The sequence below is a fragment of the Callorhinus ursinus genome, unplaced genomic scaffold (genome assembly GCF_003265705.2).
Source record: "Callorhinus ursinus isolate GAN/ISIS: 27379988/994484 unplaced genomic scaffold, GSC_fseal_2.0 scaffold2, whole genome shotgun sequence".
NCBI classification, from domain to species: domain Eukaryota; kingdom Metazoa; phylum Chordata; class Mammalia; order Carnivora; family Otariidae; genus Callorhinus; species Callorhinus ursinus.
This window is the reverse complement of record NW_027397064.1, coordinates 30,746,866-30,768,428: the sequence shown is the minus strand read 5'-3', so window position 1 is coordinate 30,768,428 and position 21,563 is coordinate 30,746,866. Positions and strand designations below refer to the sequence as shown.

The window sequence follows — 21,563 nt, the reverse complement described above, 5'->3', positions numbered from 1 at the left end:
AATTTTATGGAATAATTTATGAATTATGTTTCTCTATTTTGTTTTTTGCCCAAACACACTAGACCATCATAGAACACTCAGACATGTGCAATAGTTAAGTTCAGCTGTTTTTGTTAGTTTATTTTTATTTTTTTTAAAGATTTTTTATTTATTTATTTGAGAGAGAGAGAATGAGAGATAGAGAGCACGAGAGGGAAGAGGGTCAGAGGGAGAAGCCGACTCCCTGCTGAGCAGGGAGCCTGATGTGGGACTCGATCCCAGGACTCCAGGATCATGAACCGAGCCGAAGGCAGTCGCTTAACCAACTGAGCCACCCAGGCGCCCTGTTTTTGTTAGTTTATTGACTTTCAATCATAAAAACCATAGCTTTACATATGTTTTAATTTTGTCATTATGAAGGTATATTTTTAGGGCAGAAAGATAGAATATCATTTATGTAACAGTTTGTTAACTTCCTTTGTGAGTTTTAAGTATTTGGACATGTCAACAAAACCCATACCAACATCCCCATCTCCCTAAACCTGTAGACTTCTTCCCTCTACAGCAGGAGCCCATAAGCCTTTTCCTATAAAGAACCAGATAATAAAATATTTTAGGCTTTGAGAGCCATATGGTCCCGGTCGCAACGACTCAATTCTGCCATTGTAGCATGAAAGCAGCCATAGACAATACATGAATAAATGAGCATAGTGTCTTCCCATAAAACTTGATTTAGAAAAATAGATGGGGCCCCACAATCCGTAGTTTGCTGACCCCTGTAAAACAGTATGCCAGGATATATCTGGCATCTCAACTAGAATGTCTTGGCCGGTACTGAGTCCAGGCTTCAGTTAACCAAATAAGCACATTCAGATCTAATATCAGGGGCTCGATCTAACACTAAAATCTCAAATCCTGAATGAATGAAACTATATAAATATATTTGGCCCTTATTAGCCTTTATATTTTCTTTTTTTTTAAGTTTTTACTTAAAAAGAATTTAAGATTAAGTTTATTTAAGTAATCTCTACACCCAACGTGAGGCTCAAACTCACGACCCTGAGATCAAGAGTTGCATGCTCTTCTGACTGAGCCAGTCAGATGCCCGTTTTATTCTTTTTAAACAGATATGCCTAGAATCCACCCCAGTACATGCTTCCTAGGTCCTCTCTGACACACGATCTTACCCTTTGTCTGATGTATAAGCCAGTGTTCTGCCCCAGGTTCAGACAAAAGGGGGTGCACTGTGTGTAGAGAATTTTATTTTATTATTTTTTAAAATATGGAACACTTCACGAATTTGAGTGTCATCCTTGCTCAAGGGCCATGTTAATTTTCTCTGTATCTTTCCAATGTTAGTATACATGCTCCCGAAGCAAGCACTGCATGTAGAGAATTTTAAAGCAATAATAAAACAACTAAGTGTCTTCTGCTTTTTGTTATCACAATGTGCTGGCAATTGTAAAAATGTCGGTAATAAATTCCTCCATTCTGCTGGGGGTGCTCCAACAGCAGCCTCTTTTTCTTGAAATGCCACTGTTAGGTTATTTCCTCTAGGAACTGAACAGGCATTTCTCTTCATGGGTCATGAGGAGTTTAATTTTCTTTATGGGCCTGGAGATAACGAGAGGAAATGGGGAGTTCTTCAGGATCATAGGCAGGTCCTTGTGATATAACTGACCCAAGAGAAGTTTCTGAAAGACTTTTCTGTGAGAAAAGGTAGCTTTCTTGACAAGAGGACAGATAGTGAGGTTCAGAGGAACTTGTGGTTTGGGCTGTGTCTTGCACTGACCAAATGTCCTGATCTCAGAGTTCTATTCTTTTCCAACAGTGCTCAGACTTTAGAATAAGAGACTTTGACAAGGTTGTGCTTTTTTTTAAAAAGATTTTATTTATTTATTTGACAGAGAGAGACATAGCGAGAGAGGGAACCCAAGCAGGGGGAGTGGGAGAGGGAGAAGCAGGCTTCCTGCTGAGCAGGGAGCCCGATGTGGGGCTCGATCCCAGGACCCTGGGATCACGACCTGAGCCGAAGGCAGATGCCCAACAACTGAGCCACCCAGGTGCCCCAACAAGGTTGTACTTTTAAGCAGGAATTGAAACTCTACAACCTGTACAATTAGATTTTGGGGACTGATATTCAGCTCTATCAGTCCTGCAGCTGCACAAGATAAGAAATCCTTTTGAGAGCACCATAGAAGGTTTCTGGTTCTTCATCTCTACCTTATTTTGAGAATTCATGGCCTTAAGTTTATTTTTCCCCTTTCATAAGATCTGTAATGCAGTAAGAAATAGCCATCCACTTCACAGTCTTTTGTAATCCCTACTGTTGTCATCAAGTTATGTGACCACCCAAAGTTTTATCCCCTACCTGCATTCCATCCCATGCCACCATCAGTGATAATCTGAATAATCTTGTTGCCATTGCATTCCACAGACTATCAAGGGCAGATGTCTGTCATTCATGAGGTTGTCAGATATGTGTTTAACCTGGCCCAGGATTCCATCTTGTTTCAAGGGGCCATTCTTGTTTTGAAAACAGTATTTAACTCAGATGGTTCAAAAGATTTTAATGAAGGAACTATATACAGAGGTGTGAGCAAGGTTAAGAGACAACAAGGGATGCTGAAATATCCAGAGACTAGCGGCAGGGGAAACCATTATCAATCCTAGATCTGAAGGGTCAAGGAGAGAAAAAAATAGTACTGTTGCTCAGAGAGGGCTGGAGGATCACAGGAGACTACCTCAAAAGCTGTAGGCAGAGAGGGATATGGCGCCTGTGGGATAACATGGCTCAGAGCTGAGTGAGGAGCAAAAAGGAAGCTTCTAAATCTGCTTTCTTCTCAGCCTCAGCGTACTGATGCTTCTTATTGGTGGAACCCAACTGGAGGCAAGTCTATAAGGGATCCCAGGTGGTGTAGTCAGCAGGAATTAGCTCCAAGTCACAATGCAGGGCAAAGAAGGCAGAGAATGCTCTGAGGGTATGTGGGAGGGTGGAGAGTGGCAAACAATCAGCAAAAAGATGTTTCCATTTCTAATTCTTTCTTTTCAGTAAAACAGAAAGAGGATCTAATTGAGATGTGAAGGTGAGGTAACAGACCATTAAATATAAAATAAACATGGGGCACCTGGGTGGCTCAGTCGGTTAAGCGTCTGCCTTCCGCTCAGGTCATTATCTCAGAGTCCTGGGGTCGAGCCCCACATCAGGCTCCCTGCTCAGCAGGGAGTCTGCTTCTCCCTCTCTGCCTGCCATTCCCCCTGCTTATACTCTCTCTGTCAAATAAATAAATAAAATCTTAAAAATATATGTATATAAAATAAACATAGTCATATATATATATAAAATCCTAATTAATCTTACTTTTATATGATTTTTGGTCTATCCAAAGTACTGCAAAAAATAATGTTGCTATAAAATAAATAATGTTGCTATAACAATGTCTCATCTTATTTTTGTGAAAAAGTTTTCTTAGGGCTTACATATATTAAAACAGGAATAGAGTTGATACTGAATCATGGCTAATATTAGCAACAAACAATATTCACTCATAAATACATGAACTAATTGAAAAAGTGCCCATCCATCTGGAGAGATGCATTTCCAATAGAATTTTACTTATGTTTACTACTTTATCAAATTTTGTTATTTTTTTTTTACCAATTGTCTAACAAAATTGTAATGACAACTTGATCCTGAAGAAATATTTAAAAGAGTTTTAAGGGGCCCTGGGTGGCTCAGTTAAGAGTCTGTCTTAGGCTCAGGTCCATGATCCCAGGGTCTTGGGAATCTCTGCTCAGCAGGGAGTCTGCTTCTCCCTCTCCTTCTGCCTGCAGCTCTGCCTGCTTGTGTTCTCTCTCTTTCAACTAAATAAATAAAACCTTTAAAAGAAAGAGTTTTAAAATTTTAAATATTTTACATTTTAAAATATTTTATTTAAAAGTTTAAATCTTTACAAAATATTTCATAAGAGTTTTAAAACACGAGTTTTAGAGTCACAGAACTGAAATGTATTTTAAAATTCAAAATGTGTACACGTTGAGAACTATGACTGGTGATGAAAAAATGACTTTAAAGAATAAACATACTTTAGGATAAAACTCTGTAGGATAAGTGAAATGCTAATAATTTCAAAAAAAGGAACCATGGGAGGAAAAAAAGAAAGAAAAAGGAGCCATGGAAAATTTCCAGCTCTTCACAAAGAATGTGTGTATTTAAAAAACGTTTGATGACAGTCATCACATCATTATAGTATTTAAATTCCTTTTTATACATTTAAAAGAGAGATATAATAATTTCAAAATGTGAATATTTATAATACACTGGAAATTTAATCCTTTAAAGTCAAGATAAAAATTTTAGATGTCAACACCAAAATGTGTGAAAGTATATACATGGTTTTACAAAATATTTTTAGGTAATATCTGGGCAAAAGTTTGAACACAAGAGGAGGTAGCTGCATAGTTTTAGAGACTCAATCTCTGAAATATTGTGTGTCCTGCTCAGCCTCTGTAATCTTTGTCTCTTTTCACAGACCCTCAAAGTTCAGAGGGTCTGTGGCAATATAAAGGTTAATTTAGAACCTAAAGGGGAGTCCAGGTATCCTTGAATATTAGTGTCTAGGGTTACTGTTACTTAACTCTACTAGGCACTTAAAAATCTGATGTTTACTGTTTTGAAAACCTATTTGGAATATGATTTACATGGGAACCGTCTTTAAAATTCCAAAGAAGATATTTAAAAATGAACGATGGAAACACATCTATACACAGGGAACTAGAGTTAAAAGTACAATTTCTGCCAAATGAAAATCACATAGCAACATTTTGTTCCATTTGCTATAGATGCCAAGAGTTGGCATTTTCAATGAGATATGTTTCATGCTTAAGCAGTAAGTCATTTATCATAGATGTTCTAAAATGCAATCTCGAATGATTTCTCTTACCGAATTGCTGCCTTTGTGTGTATGTGAGATAGAGTGAGAGGGAGAGACAGACTTTATACCGTTAAAACTATAAAATCTGTACTTTTAGGAGTGTTCACTAAATGGAGCACCAGTAAGTAATGGGCCTTGCTTTACATTATCCATAATCAAAACTTCAATCATGTGACAAAGAAGAGGGATCTTACGGTATTTTTATGCTCAGAGCAACTAGTGCTAAAAACTAACGAGCATTTTGCCAGGAGCTGTGCTAAGTACTTTTCATAAAATATCCGATTTATTCCTGCGGGCAACTCTGTGTGGTATTATTCCCATTGTTTTACAGGAAGGAGATGGAAGCTTAGAAATTTCAATTTACTGCAACTCTAGCGGAAGTTACCCATCACTGAACAGTTCGTTGCCTTCACTCATGAGAAAAAGTGTCTTAGGAATCACATTTATTAGCACATCAAATAAATTCTTTTGCGATACAAGGAGCATCTAACAGCACTTGACTCTGACATTTCCCAGTCCAGGTTAGCTTGGGTCAGTGGTTCTGAGGTCAACAGCTTTGTTAAATAAAACACACACCCCTCTCGCTCCCAGAGTCCGAGTCTGTAGGTCTGGGATAGGGTGGGAGAAATCAGCGTTTCTAGCAAGTTCCCGGTGCTGCTATTGGTGCTGTTGTTCCGGGGGCCACACTGTGAGAATCTCTGGTTTACGGGTTTTTGTTTTTTTACAGATTTTGTTTACTTGAGAAAGAGCATGAGAGGGGGAGGGTCAAGAGAGAAGCCGACTCCCTGCTGAGCAGAAAAGCCCCACGCGGGACTCTCCTGGGACTCCAGGATCATGACCTGAGCCGGAGGCAGTCGCTTAACCGGCTGAGGCACCCAGGCACCCCTGGTTTACGGGTTTTAATCTTAAATCCAACGGGAAAGTGTTGGTCCGGGCACAGCGATGGTAACTGCTAACGCGTTTTAGGTGCCCGGACTCCGCTTTCCCCTGCTGCCCCGACCCCAAGGCCCGGGCGCGTGCCGTGAGGGCGCGTCGGCCGTCACCTCGGCCCTGCGGTGCGTCCCCCAGCCTCGCCGCCCGCCCTCGGCGCTCCATTGCTCTCCCCGCCAGCCCGGCCTGGCCCCGGCCCCGCCTCCGGCGGCCCATTGGCTCGCAGGTCCCACCGGGCGCCTCCGCCCACACGCCCATTGCACAAAGCTGGCCAGGCTGAGGCGCTGCTGCCCGAGCGCGGGATCCGAGACGTGGCTCCGGGCGGAAGAACCATGTTGGACTTCGCGATCTTCGCCGTTACCTTCCTGCTGACGTTGGTGGCAGCGGTGCTCTACCTCTACCCGGTAACCGCCGTCTCGGCCTCTGGGGTTCTGGTCGCTGCCCCAGCCTCTTGTGTTTCCCGCATCCACGTCGCTCTGCACGCAGTGGGCCGCAGCGGGTGGGCCGAAGGGGAGGGTTCCCGCTCTCGCTCCAGCTCCCGCCGCGCGCGGGGGCAGCTCCCGAGCATGTGACTCAGCGGGCGCGCGCGCGCGCGGGCAGCGCTAGGAAGCGAGCGGCGCGGGCTGCTCCACGGCCCCTCTGGCGCCGCGAGCTGAAAGGCCGGTGGCAGCCTGGCTTCTTAGTGCCCCGCTCCCGGAATTGCCACGCCTCTGTTACAGCCTGCGCGAGATGTACTTTTGGATGTTTTTTTGGCAATAACTGTGCCAAACACAAATTATATTTTCCAGTGTGCCTGGGAGGAAACTTGAGGATGCTCCTCTCCTTTGTCCTTTCCCGAGGATTCTCCCAGCGTTTTTTGTTTTTTTTTTTTTGCGGCTCCTGCCTTCCCATCTATCTTTCCATCTGTTTATGATTGAAATCCAACGTCCTTAAGGTCCAGACCGGTCTTGCTCTTCGCAGGGCCTCAGAAGCAAATGGAGCCGTGGAATGAGCATTGCCGTGGGTTAGTGCGTGAGCTTGACGTAGCAGCTGGGCTTCAGCTCTGAATCTCGTTCTAGCCTCCTTTTCTCTGCTTGCCTTTGTCAGCCTCAGAGGGTGTTTCTGAGAAAGAAAGGAGCTAGTAGGTGAGCGGTCATCTCTTCACCTGTTTACCAAACAGGGGGTGTTACAAGGGATGTTTTTGTGGAAAAAGTTGTAAAGTAACTGAACACGCCAAAACATCACTGATAATGACCTAACACCTTCTTAAAATGTTCTTTTCAGAGCTGGTAAATAGATCAGATTGGAATATTGCAACTACACAATCCGGAACATCCAATATCATTTTTTTCCCTGAGAAACGAGAAGTTTAATGGCTCCAGATCTTGAATTTTTTATAATCTTCAAGTGAGACTGTCCTTTGATTAGTTAATAGAAAGCAACACTGTTTATTTCAACCAAATACGTGTGCCAAGTATGGCTCCACGTACCGGGAATACAGCAGTGACAGCCAGGCAGGAAATTCCTGACTCATGGAATGTATATTCTGGTGAGAGGAAATAGATAATCTAAACAAGAAACACAAATGGTATTTTAGTATTAAGCATCATGGAGCAAAATAAAGTTGGTAACAGGTAGGGTTGTTACTTTAAAGCAGGACGGTCAGTTTTTTTAAGGAACTCCATACTGTTTTCCAGAGTGGCCACACTACCTTGCATTCCCACCAACAGTGCCGGAGGGTTCCTTTTTCTCCACATCCTTGCCAACACTTCTTTCTTGTGTAGAACTACCCTATGATTCAGTAATTGCACTACTGGGTATTTACCCCCAAAATGCAAAAACACTAGTTAAGAGGTGTACGTGCATCTCTATTCTATAGCATCATTATTTATAATAGCCAGTTTAGGGAAGCAGCACAGGTGTCTGTCAATAGATGAATAGATTAAAGAGGATGTATATGCACAGGAATATTATTCAGCCATAAAAAAGAATGCCGTCTTGCCATTTGCAATGACATGGATGGACCTAGAGGGTATAATGCTAAGTGGAATAAGTCAGAGAAAGACATACCATGTGATTTCACTCATGTGGAATTTAAGAAACAAAGCAAAAAAAAGAAAAGAAAAAGAGGAAGGCAAACTAAGAAACAGACCCTTAGCTATAGAGAACAAACTGATAGTTACCAGACGGGAGGTGGGGGGGGGATGGGTGAGATAGGTGATGGGGAGGAAGGAGCGCACTTGCTGTGATGAGCACCAAGTGTTGTATAGAAGTGTTGAATCACTATACGGTATACCTGAAACTAATGTTACACTGTTAATTATACTGGAGTTAAAAGAAAAAGTAGGATGGTCAAGAGATAAGGAGGAATTTGAGTGGAGACCTGAAGGGGATGAGGGAACAAGCCATTCAGGTATCTGAGAAAGCATTCCAGACAAAGGGAATAGCCAGTGCACATCTTCAGGGGGAACCATACTAGTGTGTTTCAGGAAAACAAGAAGACTAGTGTGGCTGGAGTGGAGTGAGGAAGAGACTAGTCAGTTAAAATCAGAATGACGGGGAGGAAGGGCAGATTTTTGTGGCAGGCCCGTTTATGGACTTGGCTTTTATTCTGAGGTAAGCCACTGGAGGCTTTCAACAGAAGAGTGACATTGTAAATGTAAGGGAATTAAAATTTAGTTTTACTAGTTAAATTTTTAAAGAATCATTTTGACTGCTACGTTAAGAAGAGACTTAGGGGCCTGGGGCAAGGGTAGAAGTGGGCAGAGTAGTTTGGCTGTTATAATAATTTTGGTGAGATGTGGAGCTGGCTTGGACCAAGGTGGGGGTAGCAGAGTGGTAACAGAGATAGAGGGAACAGAGGAGCGATGAGGAGGGGTATGTTTCGTTTGGAGCATAGACAGTTCATCCACAGTAATGGGAAAGAGGGCGGGATATATGGGCACACATGCAGGTGGATGGTAGTGTGGTGTGGAATTATGTCCTGATTTCTTTCATTTTTTCAATGGAATAGAAGCAAAATTATCAGTTAATGGTGAGGATAGGGGATTTAAAGAGAGAGAGGGAGCAAAATAGCCATCTAGAAGATTATGGAGTGGACTAGGGAAGTGTATGACTTCCAGGCAGCTCACTTGAGGTTCATGAAATTAAAATAAGACTCTTCAGCGTGGTTGTGTTTTTTCTTCAGCTGTGTGGGTTCAGGGGCAGTTGATCAAATGTTGGATTTAATTAGAATTGGTGTTTTGCTATGATACCAGGATACAGGGCGAAGTAATGTTTCTAATGACACACCATGGAATCTGAGCTGGGTAAAGTGGAAAATGAATATATGAGTGGGTGATTTAAAAGTACTTTTGGGGTTAAAAATAGTTTTTGGAGTGGAGATACTAAAAATAAAATAGAAGGAAAAATAGGAGGTGCTTGAAGATTTGGAGATGTTGAAGTTTTTGGTCATGTCAACCTTGCACCCATCCTTTATTCTTCTTCTTCTTTTTTTCCCTGAATGTACTTTTTCTTAAACTAAGATCGTAGAATTACAAAATTCTTTCAACCTTGGAACCTTAAGTAGGATGCCCTCAAATGGACTGATTTTAGTCCTTAGGGAGACAGTGTGTGTTGCTGCCTATTTAAATACAGTTCAGTTGGAGCCCCAAGAGTGTCAATGTAGTGTCTTGCTTTCCAGATGCCTCCTTCCTGAGCCACCGGGAGAGGTGGGCACCTGAGTAGGGACCTTCAGGTGACTTAATTTGGTTCGCCATTGCCTACTCAGTTGAACTGGGTTTTCATTCTTGAAGAAACTCACGGAAGGGCATATTTCTCACAGGTTCACATACCAATTTGTACAGAGATGTCCTTGGTGCAGCTTATGCCAAGTTATTATGGAGATTGTTCCTGAGTATTGCATGACGGCTGCGAAGTTGGAACAGGCAGGCCATGAGCGTGAAAGCTTTAATTTATCTACCTCATTTATTTTTTGTTTCTGTAGCCGTAGTGTCTATTTTCCTATTTTCTGACCACTGAAGTTTTCTGATGTCCTATCTTAAACCTGAGTTGATGTGTGATGGGAGCAGCTGGACGTTTAAGATATTTTCGTGATTCTTTTTTTTTTTTAAACTCCCCCCTTTTTGTGTATGTAGTGATGGAATGTGTTCTGATGGTTGAAACGAGGAAGGAGAAAGAAGGACCTTAATTTCTGAATGGAGGAATCTCTCTCTTTGTGGAAAAGTAGATCAAGGCTGTTATCAAAAGTCTGTCTGTGTTATTGCATCTGACTTTAAGATCCAAAAAAAAAAAAATTTTTTTTTTTTGCCACGCTGTGCCTTTCCTCCTGGAATTGTGAGCGAACACTAGTACCTGTTTACACTGTGAAGTGGACATTGTTACAGAGAACACACCCGAGGCTTTCTCACTGTTAAGCAAATAATGCCCTTGTGAATGTATGCTCTATGGAGAAACTCCTGTAGTTTTACCTGCTGATGCTGTCTGTCTTGTTGAAGAATAAATTTTGGATGGTTTTTTCCTCTCCACCTCCAAAAAAAATCTAATGTATGACCATAGGAATGTTGCTGACGTAGGGTAGAGGCTTGAGTAGGGGAGAGATGGATCAGGGAAAGAGGATAAACTTCTGTAGGAATAGGAGTGTGGGATGAGGGAAGACCTGGGGATGGTAGTCCTGGCCTTTGTGTGGTGTCTAATATAAATAAAGAAAAAGGTCATAATAACATTCTGGATAGTCTCAAGGCAGATGGTAGGGTGAGGCTATGAATTGGGGAGATTGAAGTTTTGCGGGGTCTTGTCCGGGTGCATGCCAATTTTGGGATCCCTCTCATCATTTTGGCTCTTTGGGAGATGTGGTTGTGGTAAAGGGCAGGAGAGCATTTTACCTGGCATTCTGGGGTTCACTGTTCATTTTTGCTGATGAAGTGTAGAGGTTGATCTAGGAGCCAGTTTATCCAGAGTATATACAGATTTCTAAGGCTCCCTCTTCCGGTTTGCTGATGGAGTTGTAGAAGCCAGTATTAGGCTAGCAGGGAAGGATTGTACTTAGTATTTCCACATTGTTAGAGTTTATTCACTCCTGCCTATCAGTTTTTTTCCAAATATTTCAACATTTCTGTCATAATACTACTTTGTGAAGCTGTCCAAATATTCAAAGACCTCAGTTGTGTTTTCTTTCCCATGAACATATCCATTCTGGAGCTTTCCATCATCCTTTCCCAGTTGGTACTGGTTACAATCTCCTTCAGTTTAGCTCTTGTCCTTTTACTATCATTGTGGGTATTCTCTTTACCTGTTGTGTACCCTACTTCCTATTTCACTACTGTATATGCTGCAGCACATCAATTTCCAGAAGCTTCCTAAGGACATGTGCATGGAAAATACATCTTATGAGACCTAGCTTGTTTGAAAATCTTTCTGTTCAAGCTTTACACTTCAATACTAGTTTGGCTTGGTATAAAATTCTAGGTTGGAAATAATTTTCCCTTAGAATTATAGGGACTGCCACCGCCCCCATCCTGTTTTTCCTGAGTCTGGAATCTCGAAGTCTCCTTCTAGAAGGTTGGTAATCACAGGAATGGAGAAAGACACCTAAGGTTTCTCAGAGATCTGTGCACCAACTTTTCAAGAATTGTTAGCGTCTATGTCTTGCCTTGTATCTTATCCTGTCTTTTGGTCTTTTGGTCACTGAGAACAAATCTGATTGCTTTTTTGTAGGAGTTCTCCTTTCTCCTCCACAGACCTCCAGAGGAGGCCTCTCAACTATGTCAGTTAATCACTTCTCCAACAGCTTAACACTTCCAAAAAAAATGTTGAACTGTTCCTCTCCCATTCTCTTTATCCTTGTTTTCTCCTTTTTTATCTCTTCACTTTCATTTAGTGGGATTTCAGGAGGAAGAGATAGTTGATGAATGTTATCAGTTTATCATGTTTGAAGAGAAATCAAGAAGCTTGTTTTGTTTTTAAAGATTTTATTTATTTATTTGACAGAGAGAGACACAGCGAGAGAGGGAACACAAGCAGGGGGAGTGGGGGAGGGGGAAGTAGGCTTCCCGCAGAGCAGGGAGCCTGATGCGGGGCTCGATCCCAGGACCCTGGGACCATGACCTGAGCCGAAGGCAGATGCTTAACAACTGAGCCACCCAGGCGCCCCAAGAAGCTTGTTATGTCATTAATAATTTTAGCCCGGGGGAAAAAGTAGGATTTTTTTTTTCTACCCTGACTTTATCTTTTTCTAATTATGGAGTTCCTTCCATCCTTTTCCCTACTATTTATAATATTAAACTTGACAAGTTTCCGTCACTGAGGAGACTGTAGGACAGAATACAGTGTAGATTTCATTATCAGTTAAATACAAGTCACACATACTGTTATCTCGATAGCACTCTTGTAGCATTTTGCAGAAACAATAAAACTCTTCAGTTAGTACCATTCAATCTAGTATTTCTCTTTTGGCATACATACCCTAAAGGAGGAAAAAAGTAAAATTGTATAAAGATTTTTACAGTACTACTTATATTAATGAAAAAACAAAAGAAAGAAAATAAATAGCCCATAATGATGTAATGTATGGTGATTAACATAACAATAAAAAATTTTAAAAAAAATAGCCCAGATGTTTATAGCAGTATAGTAGGAAAATGATTAAGCAGTTTCAGCTACATGATAGTACATAGTTTAGCCTTTAAATGTTCAAGTATGTTGAATCAGCAGCACCTGGGTGTAGCAGTCGGTTAAGTGTCTGATTCTTGGTTTTGGCTCAGGTCATGATCTCAGGGTTGTGAGATTGAGCCCCATATCAGGCTGCATGCTCAGTGCTTGAGATTCTTTCTCTCCCTCCCTCTCCTCCTCTGTGTGCATACATGCATGTGCCCTCTCTCTCTCTCAAAATAAATAGATCTTTAAAAAAAAAAATGTCGGGGCGCCTGGGTGGCTCAGTCGGTTAAGTGGCTACCTTCGGCTCGGGTCATAATCCCAGGGTCCTGGGATCAAGCCCCACGTAGGGCTCCTTGCTCAGTGGGGAGCCTGCTTCTCCCCCCCCCGCCTCTCTCTCTCTCTCTCTCTCTCTCTCTCTCTGAAATAAATAAATAAAATCTTTAAAAAAAAAATTAAAAAAAAATATGTTGAATCACTACATTGTACATGCGAAACTAACACTGTATGTTAACTGTACTGGAATTAAAACTTAAAAAAAGAAACATTTTCCTTTCATTAAGATATAAAAAAATAAAATGTTCAAATAAGGAAATACTTATTCATTTACTTCTATAATGTTAATTAGGTAAAAAAGGGCAGAATGACAGGTAAACTCTGATTAGTAGTAGTCAAAATTACTGACAAAATTCAGAATTGATTCTGGAGTAAATATTTTAGGTTATTTTCTCTGTAGATATTTAGTTTATTTAAAAATTATTTTCGGGCACCTGAGTGGCTCAGTTGGTTAAGCAACCGCCTTCGGCTCAGGTCATGATCCTGGAGTCCCATGATCGAGTCCCGCATCGGGCTCCCTGCTCAGCAGAGAGTCTGCTTCTCCCTCTGACCCTCCCCCCCTCATGTGCTTTCTCTCTCTCAAATAAATAAATAAAATCTTTTTAAAAAATTAGTTTCTAAAAATCCTGTTATAAGAATAGTATGATTGTCATAAAATTAAATAAAAAATAACACTGATCCCAAAACACAGCAACTGTAAACCCACTACAAAATTGTTAAATATTAAAATTCCCCAAACTTTTCCCCAGTTCATTTTTTTTTTAATTTTTATTTATTTGACAGAGAGAAACAGCGAGAGAGGGAACACAAGCAGGGGGAGTGGGAGAGGGAGAAGCAGGCTTCCTGCTGAGCAGGGAGCCCAACGCGGGGCTCAATCCCAGGACCCTGGGATCATGACCTGAGCTGAAGGCAGACGCTTAATGACTGAGCCACCCAGGCTTCCCTCCCCAGTTCATTTCTTAGAGGTTGTTACTTGAACAATTTGCTATGAATTATTTTATTTGTTTGTATGCCACACACCTCACTGACAATAATGACTACATTAAAGCAAAAGATGAATATCATATTGTATTTTGGTAAATTCTTTGACTAGGAAGAGGAGAACTATTTTAGGAATGAATCTGTTGTAAGCATGACATTGATTTTTTAAAAATTTTTTATTTTTAAAGATTTTATTTATTTATTTGAGAGAGAGAATGAGAGAGAGAGAGAGCATGAGAGGGGGGAGAAGCAGACTCCCCACTGAGCAGGGAGCCCGGTGTGGGACTCGATCCTGGGACTCCAGGATCATGACCTGAGCCGAAGGCAGTTGCTTAACCAACTGAGCCACCCAGGTGCCCCGATTTTTTTTTTTTAAACTAAGATAGATGGGACCATTTATAGACTCAGAAAAACAATAAAAATGGTGCTTAATTATGTATTAGTGGATGTTAAATTTTTCAGCTTGTTAATTTAATTGACACAGGAAGGGTATTAAGATTATTCTTTTAAATACAACGAACCCAGTTTTTGTATTTTAATACAGAAAGCATTCTTGAGATTCAAGCAAATTGGAAAGCCATCACTTAAGGTCCTGCAGATGTCTTGGCAAAACATATGATATATGGGATATACGATTATGTATCATATACTAAATTATGTATTATATACTAAATCATTATACTAAACTATTTTTAAATTTTTCCTAAGGCTTCTAGACAAGCTGCAGGAATCCCGGGGATTACTCCAACTGAAGAAAAGTGAGTAGTTATTTTTTTGGGAATTCAGTAGAGTTAACTCTTAATTTTTGGTATCAAAACTAAAACCTATTTTTAGATTACAGAGGTTATTTAATTCCATTGTGTACTCTAAATTTATCTCTGGGCATACAGCCTGAACTTTGTTAAGAACAGAAAGGGGGGCTGTATAAATAAAAAACTTTAATTGCTTTTGGGGTATCTGGCTGGTTCAGTCAGTAGAGCATCCAGCTCTTGATCTCAGAGTCGTGAGTTTGAGCCCCACGTTAGGTGTAGAGATTACTTATAGATAAATAAAATAATGAAAGGTTAAAACACACATAAATCTTAAAGAAGTTTAATTGTTTTCACTTTCTCTAGCCGGAGAGTATTAAAAGTGGAAAGATAAGATAGAAGGAAAGAAGAAAAGAATGCCATAGCTTATCTGACATTTTAAATTAGCCTATGATGATGTTCATTGCTTTCTCAGAGGGAGATGTTGCAAAAATTAGATCGTTTTCCATTGTCTAAGTCAGATGTTCCTTGTGTATCTTTCTTACTTGGCTTGAACTGTTATAAATCCTCAAAATATCAGACAAATCCATATCTGAATATAACCACAGAAACGAGAAGTCAAATTTAACTGTGGGATTTTGCAGTTATTTGTATTCCATGCACCTCTGCTCTCTTCTATTGACACAACTAATTCAGAATCAACTATTGTTTTTCTGATTCTTCCAAGTTAAATTTCTTATTTTTCCAAGTTATTTTGTCAAATGTTGCTCTTTTCTCAGGGACGGTAATCTTCCGGATATTGTGAACAGTGGAAGTTTGCACGAGTTCCTGGTTAATTTGCATGAGAGATATGGGCCCGTGGTCTCTTTCTGGTTTGGCAGGCGCCTTGTGGTTAGTTTGGGCACTGTTGACGTACTAAAGCAGCATATCAACCCCAACAAGACATGTAAGTTTAATTATTTTTCTAATTAGCTGATCTTTATCTTTTAAGAATAAAAGTCTGTTAGGAAGAGCCATACATTGTTCATGGGTAAGAATAGCTAACATTTATTGAATGCTTTATATTATGTGCCAGGTATTATGCTAAGGTCTTTATAATTATTACCTCATTTTAGGTACAGTATTGTAAAATGATTATTTTTTCCTTCAATTTATAGGTATATACAATAGAATCCCAATGTAAATTCCAACAGAATTTTTTGGAAAAAATAGTTCCAGGGTGCTTCTGTAATAGTAAAGGTACTTGAGCAGTCAGGAAACATCTAGTAAAGAATATTAATGAGGGGAATACTTGTACCATCAGGTAGAGCAATGTGCTATAAATCTAGATTAATTTAAAGACTCCTGTACTGTGATAAGGCTAGACAGATTGATGGCATAGAGTAGATAATCCAGTAGACAAACCAAGTATACATGATAAAGAGAGCATTTTATGATAAAGGGGAAAAGTAATAGATGGTTTTGGAAAACTGGTTAGCTATTTGGAAGAAATAAATCTGCCTCCCTGCCTTACTCTTTATATCAAAATAAATTCCAGATGATTAAAATTTGAAGTCATAAAAGTATTAGAAGAAAACATGGTTAAGTATTAAATTGGGGGTGGGTATTGATAAACCTTTTCTTACCATAGCTTGAGATCTAGGGGCCATGAAGCACAAGACAGGTAAAGCTGTCTTCATAAACATGAGAAATTTCGGTACAATAAAAAACACCTTGAAAAGGGATGAAAAAGAGAGAGGTGGGAAAATGTTGGCCACATATTACTACGCATGATGTGTAGCGGTTGATTACTATATTTCATAACATAAAGGTACCATGACAAAGTTTATAAGAGAAATGGGGAAATTATTTACTACCCATATATATATAAAGTAAATAAAAACTAGTGAGAAAATAAAATAAAATGCAGTTGTAGAAAAATGGGCAAAAACAAGTTAATTAAGAAAGAAGAAATAAAAATGCCCAGTAAGCAAATGAAGATTTCAACCTCATTAGTAATTAGTGGGATGCAAATAAAAATGAGAGTTTTGCCTATCTGACTGGAAGAGAGGGAAAATATTGGCAAAACTCGTTGTTGTTGAGGGAATGGAGAAACATGGAATGTAAGTATTTTACAAACTTGGGAGAGAAGGTTGACAGGATCTTTGACTTAACAATGATAACATAAGGAAGTTATAAGTTGATAATCATGTAAATGAGAGAAGACATATTAGTATTATTTACAATAAAAATTTGAAGCAAACTTAAGTGTTTTTCAGTGGCTGAGTAAAAGGAATATATTCAGGCTTTAATATGATGACATAGATTTATTTTATCAAATATGCCTACTGTATGCAAACACTGTTACAAGCCATTTACACATATTAACTCATTTAATTCTTAGGACAACCTTATGAAATAGATATTAGTGAAAACTGAGATACAAAGAGGGTAAGTCTTTGGCCCAAGGTTGCACAACTAATTAGTGATGGAGCTAGGACTTGAAGGTAGGCAGTCTGGCCTAAGTTTGTGCTCTTAATCACTAAGTTTTCCACAACATGGAAGGATGGCTCTGTCAGGAAATATAAAGATGAGTAAAACCAGACATGGTCTCTGCTTCTGTGGAGTTTATAGTGTAATTTGGGGAGTAAGGGAAGCATGTAAACATTATTTAAATGATCACACTAATGAACTGGGTAAAGTGCGCTGAAAGAAGGGATTGTAGTCTTTGCAAAATTTGACATACGTTTTGTCTTTCTCTGTTAAGTAATATTGATGGCTATAAAAAACAATCTTGAAAATGTTTAACGGTATCTCTGTAGTGAAATTTAGATGAATTTTATTTTCTTTGTATTTTACTGTTGTTTTAATTTTTTTTTTTTTAAGATTTTGTTTATTTATTTGACAGAGAGATAGAGAGCGAGCACAAGCAGACAGAGTGGCAGGCAGGGAGGGGGAGAGGCAGAAGCAGGCTCTCTGCCGAGCAGGAAGCCTGATGCAGGGGTCCATCCCAGGACCCTGGGATCATGACCCGAGCCAAAGGCAGACGCTTAACGCCTGAGCCACCCAGGCACCCCAGTATTGTTTTAATTGTTAATGTTAATTGTTAAATTGTTAATTTAATGACAACGTATTTTTTGTATGAAAACAATATAGTCATTAAAGAAACACTTAAAAAATGGAAGAAGAAGAAAGAAGAAATTTCTGAACTAGGCTAAATAATTTTAACTGTAATACTTGACCATTATACACAAACAACAATTTTGCTTTAAAATCAGTGGAATGAGCTTTTTATAAAGTCAAAGATATTGTTGTCATGTAGGTAGAAAATTTATGTAAGTATTAATGATTTATAGTGGAATAACCAGTCAGGATATTGTATTCTTGCCAATTTTTATTGCCTCTTGAACTGTTCATATATAGGGAAGATAGTGAGGGGAGTTGGGAAGAAAGTTGCCATGTTCTCAGCTGCAACCCCCTACCTCCCTGATCTGTTTTTCTGCTAGAGTTTTTATTGTTGTTGTTTTGTTTGTTTTCTGAGTGATTACTTTGACTCAGAAATGTTTAATTTGTCTGTTTCAGCGGACCCTTTTGAAACCATGCTTAAGTCATTATTAAGGTATCAATCTAGTGGTGCAAATGTGAGTGAAAACCACACAAGGAAAAAATTATATGAAAGTGGTGTGACTAATTCTCTGCAGAGTAATTTTGCTCTCCTGCTGAAGGTAAGGTGATAAGTTTGGCCCAGAATTCTATAATACAGATAATAGTATATTTTTGACTATTAGTGTGTCTTGTCTTTGGTACTTTTTTTTTTTACTTGTCTCTCTTTCTTTCTTTTTTTTTTTTTTTTAGATTTATTTATTTTAGAGGGGGGAGCATGCATGGCAAGGGGGAGGAGTGGAGGGAGAGAATCTCAAGGAGACTCCTTGCAGAGCATGGATTCCCACTGCCAGGCTTGATGACCTGAGCCTAAATCAAGAGTCAGATGCTCAACTGACTGAGCCACCCAGGCCCTCCTCTTACTTGTCTTTCCAAGCTGATTTTTATTCTGAAGTTCTGAAACAAAACAAACAACAACAGAAATCTTAACACCTATACTCCCTGTGTAAGTTGGAATGATGGGATTACTGGGCGTTTGCATAGACAAACTGAAGTCATACTGGGAGAGGGACCTGACATTTTTAAGAAGTTCCACAAATTATATACAAAGTTTGAGAACAATACTAATCCATACTATTTTCCTTTTGACCCTAAAGATCCTTGGCTTAGCCTTGTGTGCTACCTGACAGTTCTCTGTGTCCCAGTAGGGCTGTTCCAAACCTTCACCCTTATTTTAGTATTGCCAGTCCTAACCAACCCCCTTCCTTGTTACAGGTAGCCTTGCCTCCTGCTTTGCTGAGACCAGAGTCCCTTACCTGTAAACTTCCCCACCAACAAACTCTATCCCTCTCAATCTTTTGTTCTTCTCATTTTAAATCTTAAAGAATCCTTTCTTCTGTCCAAAACTAATCCATCCATTTGTGCCCTTTAAAAATAATGGAATTTATAAAATTAATACATGGTTACTGTAGAAAACACGGAAAATCTAACTTTAAAGAAATCATCCATAATTTCACTATAGATGTATATATGGATGAAATCATACTGTATGTACAATTTTATATGGTTTTTCACTTTAAAACATATCATAGGGGCACCTGGGTGACTCATTTGGTTAAGCAGCCGACTCTTGATTTCTGCTCAGGTCATGATCTCAGGGTCCTGGGATCAAGCCCTGCATTGGGCTCCATACTCAGTGGGGAGTCTGCTTGAGGATGCTCCCCCTCCCTCTCCCTCTGCCCCTTCCCCTGCTCGTGCTCTTTCTCTAAAAATAAATAAATCTTTTAAAAAATATATCAGAAACATTTTATCATGTCATTAAAACTTTTCCAAAAATAACTAAAATTATGCTTACTTTTTTTCTGATAGTCATTTTATAAAATATGGAAAATTTTAGGAAAGTCCTAAGGAAAAAATAAACATTTTTAATGCTGTCTAGGTGGCTCAGTTGGTTAAGCGACTGCCTTCGGCTCAGGTCATGATCCTGGAGTCCCGGGATCGAGTCCCACATTGGGTTCCCTGCTCAGCGGGGGGTCTGCTTCTCCCTCTGACCCTCTTCCCTCTCATGCTCTCTGTCTCTCATTCTCTCTCTCAAATAAATAAATAAAATTTTTTAAAAAATGCTGTCTATTACTCAGTGATAACCATGTTTAACATTTTATTTATTTATTTTTGGGATTTATTTATTTGACAGAGAGAGACACAGCGAGAGAGGGAACACAAGCAGGGGGAGCGGCAGAGGGAGAAGCAGACTCCATGCTGAGCAGGGAGCCCGATGCAGGGCTGGATCCCAGGACCCTGGGACCATGACCTGAGCCGAAGGCAGACACTTAATGACTGAGCCACCCAGGCGCCCCCATGTTTAACATTTTAAAATCCTTCCTATCATTTTAGTCTTTTATGTGCACAGAATTTTAGTCAGCATCATACTATATGGATAGTTATAGACTCTGCACTTTTTTTTTTTTAGATTTTATTTTAAGTAATCTCTACACCCAACATGGGGCTTGAACTTAAAACCCTGAGATCAAGAGTTACATGCTCCACCATCTGAGCCACCCAGCCGCCCCTTTTTAATGCTATTTTAAAGAACGTTTGTGATTTAGCTTGCCTGCTTTTCCAGTCTCCGTTCCCATTCTCGTTTGTGCTTATACTATAGCCACCCTGGTTTTCTTTTCTATACCTTGTTCTTTCCCATCTCAAGGCCTCTGTATATGCTGTTCCCATTACTTGGGATTGCCAGTTCTAACCACCCACACACCTAGTAAATGCATGTTCATCTTTCAGCTCTTAGTTTGAATGTCACTTCCCCAGGGAAGCTGTCTCTGATCATCCCACTGTCCCTAGGTAGGTCCCCTTTTAGTTGCTGTCATAATAGTCTGTACTTACCCATCACAACACTTTTCACTTATTAATTACATTTTGTGTAATTCTTTGAATGTCTCTGCCCTAAATTGTATGCTCCATAAAGGAAGGGTCTATTTTAATTATGTCTGTATACTTGGCTCTTGGTGTAGAATAGACTCTTGGTAAATATGAGTCTAGTTCTTTTCTCTCAAGAAACATTTTTCTCATCTTGCCTGGCTAACTCCTCCTCTAGTCCCCAGTTTAGTTACGTACCCTTCTCTATGCACCTTCTCTAAACTACAGTAACAACCTGAATATACTTACATGACAAAATTAAATTGATTTTTTTCTCTCTCTCCCTTCTTCGATTGTGTTTTCCATCTACTTTTTCCTAATGTATGTGCCTCACGTGAAGTTATTTATTTTGTTGTATGTTTAATGAAGTTCATTGGAAATAGCATTACTTTATAGTATGAAGATTACGCTTGGGCACGAAGCTTTGAATCTTGCTTCTGCCATTTAGTATCTGCATGACTGTGTGTTACTTAGCCTTTGTGAGCTTTCATTTCCTCATCTCAGTAACATCTACATTACAAATTTGCTGTGGGGATTATATGAGACAATGATGTAAAATACCTAACAACAGGTCTTAGGACACAGTAGCTACTCAAGAAATACCTCTCCTTTTTTTTTTTTTGCTTGAGAAGTAGATTTTCCAACCATTTGTTTGCTGTTCATCCTCCTCCCCAATTCTGTTCTCTTAACATTTCTCCTTATGTTTTTCCTGCTTCTCTGAAACACTTCCTTTTTAATGTTTCCAGCTTTCATAATGCATTCCCTCTTTTATGTGAGTTGTTTTTGTTTGTTTGTTTGTTTGTTTGTTTGAGTAAGCTCTGTGCCCAACATGGGGCTTGAACTCCTGACCCCAAGATCGGGTTTTTATAGTTGATGGACCTATATCTGTCTCATTTGGAGGGTTGTATAGAAGTCTTTTCTGTTCTTTAGAGTTTAAATCCACATTCACTCCCAAGAGCACAAACACACCCCACCTATTCTTGCATTACATAAAGTAAATCACTTTTAAAATCATGGAAAA

At 39.6% G+C, this 21,563-nt stretch overlaps 1 protein-coding gene and 1 non-coding gene across 4 annotated transcripts in view; one reads left to right on the top strand and one right to left on the bottom strand.

The window, feature by feature from the left end:
* Nucleotides 1–1,255: 1,255 nt before the first annotated feature.
* On the bottom strand, nt 1,256–1,362 carry LOC112818145 (U6 spliceosomal RNA). The gene has a single exon (XR_003206531.1). It is a non-coding gene; the product is annotated as a U6 spliceosomal RNA (small nuclear RNA).
* A 4,734-nt stretch (nt 1,363–6,096) lies between these two features.
* Nucleotides 6,097–21,563, top strand: part of CYP20A1 (cytochrome P450 family 20 subfamily A member 1) — a 75,584-nt gene continuing 60,117 nt past the window's right edge. Inside the window, exons 1-4 of one of the 3 annotated variants that reach the window (XM_025893006.2) lie at nt 6,097–6,247; nt 14,499–14,548; nt 15,319–15,485; nt 18,101–18,243. In XM_025893006.2, coding sequence (XP_025748791.1) covers nt 6,176–6,247; nt 14,499–14,548; nt 15,319–15,485; nt 18,101–18,243 — 432 coding nt within the window. In that variant the 5' untranslated portion in view covers nt 6,097–6,175. Of the gene's footprint in view, nt 6,248–6,842; nt 6,968–14,498; nt 14,549–15,318; nt 15,486–18,100; nt 18,244–21,563 lie in introns of those variants that run through there. The other 2 variants (XM_073879846.1, XM_073879847.1) reach the window with 2 other exon arrangements.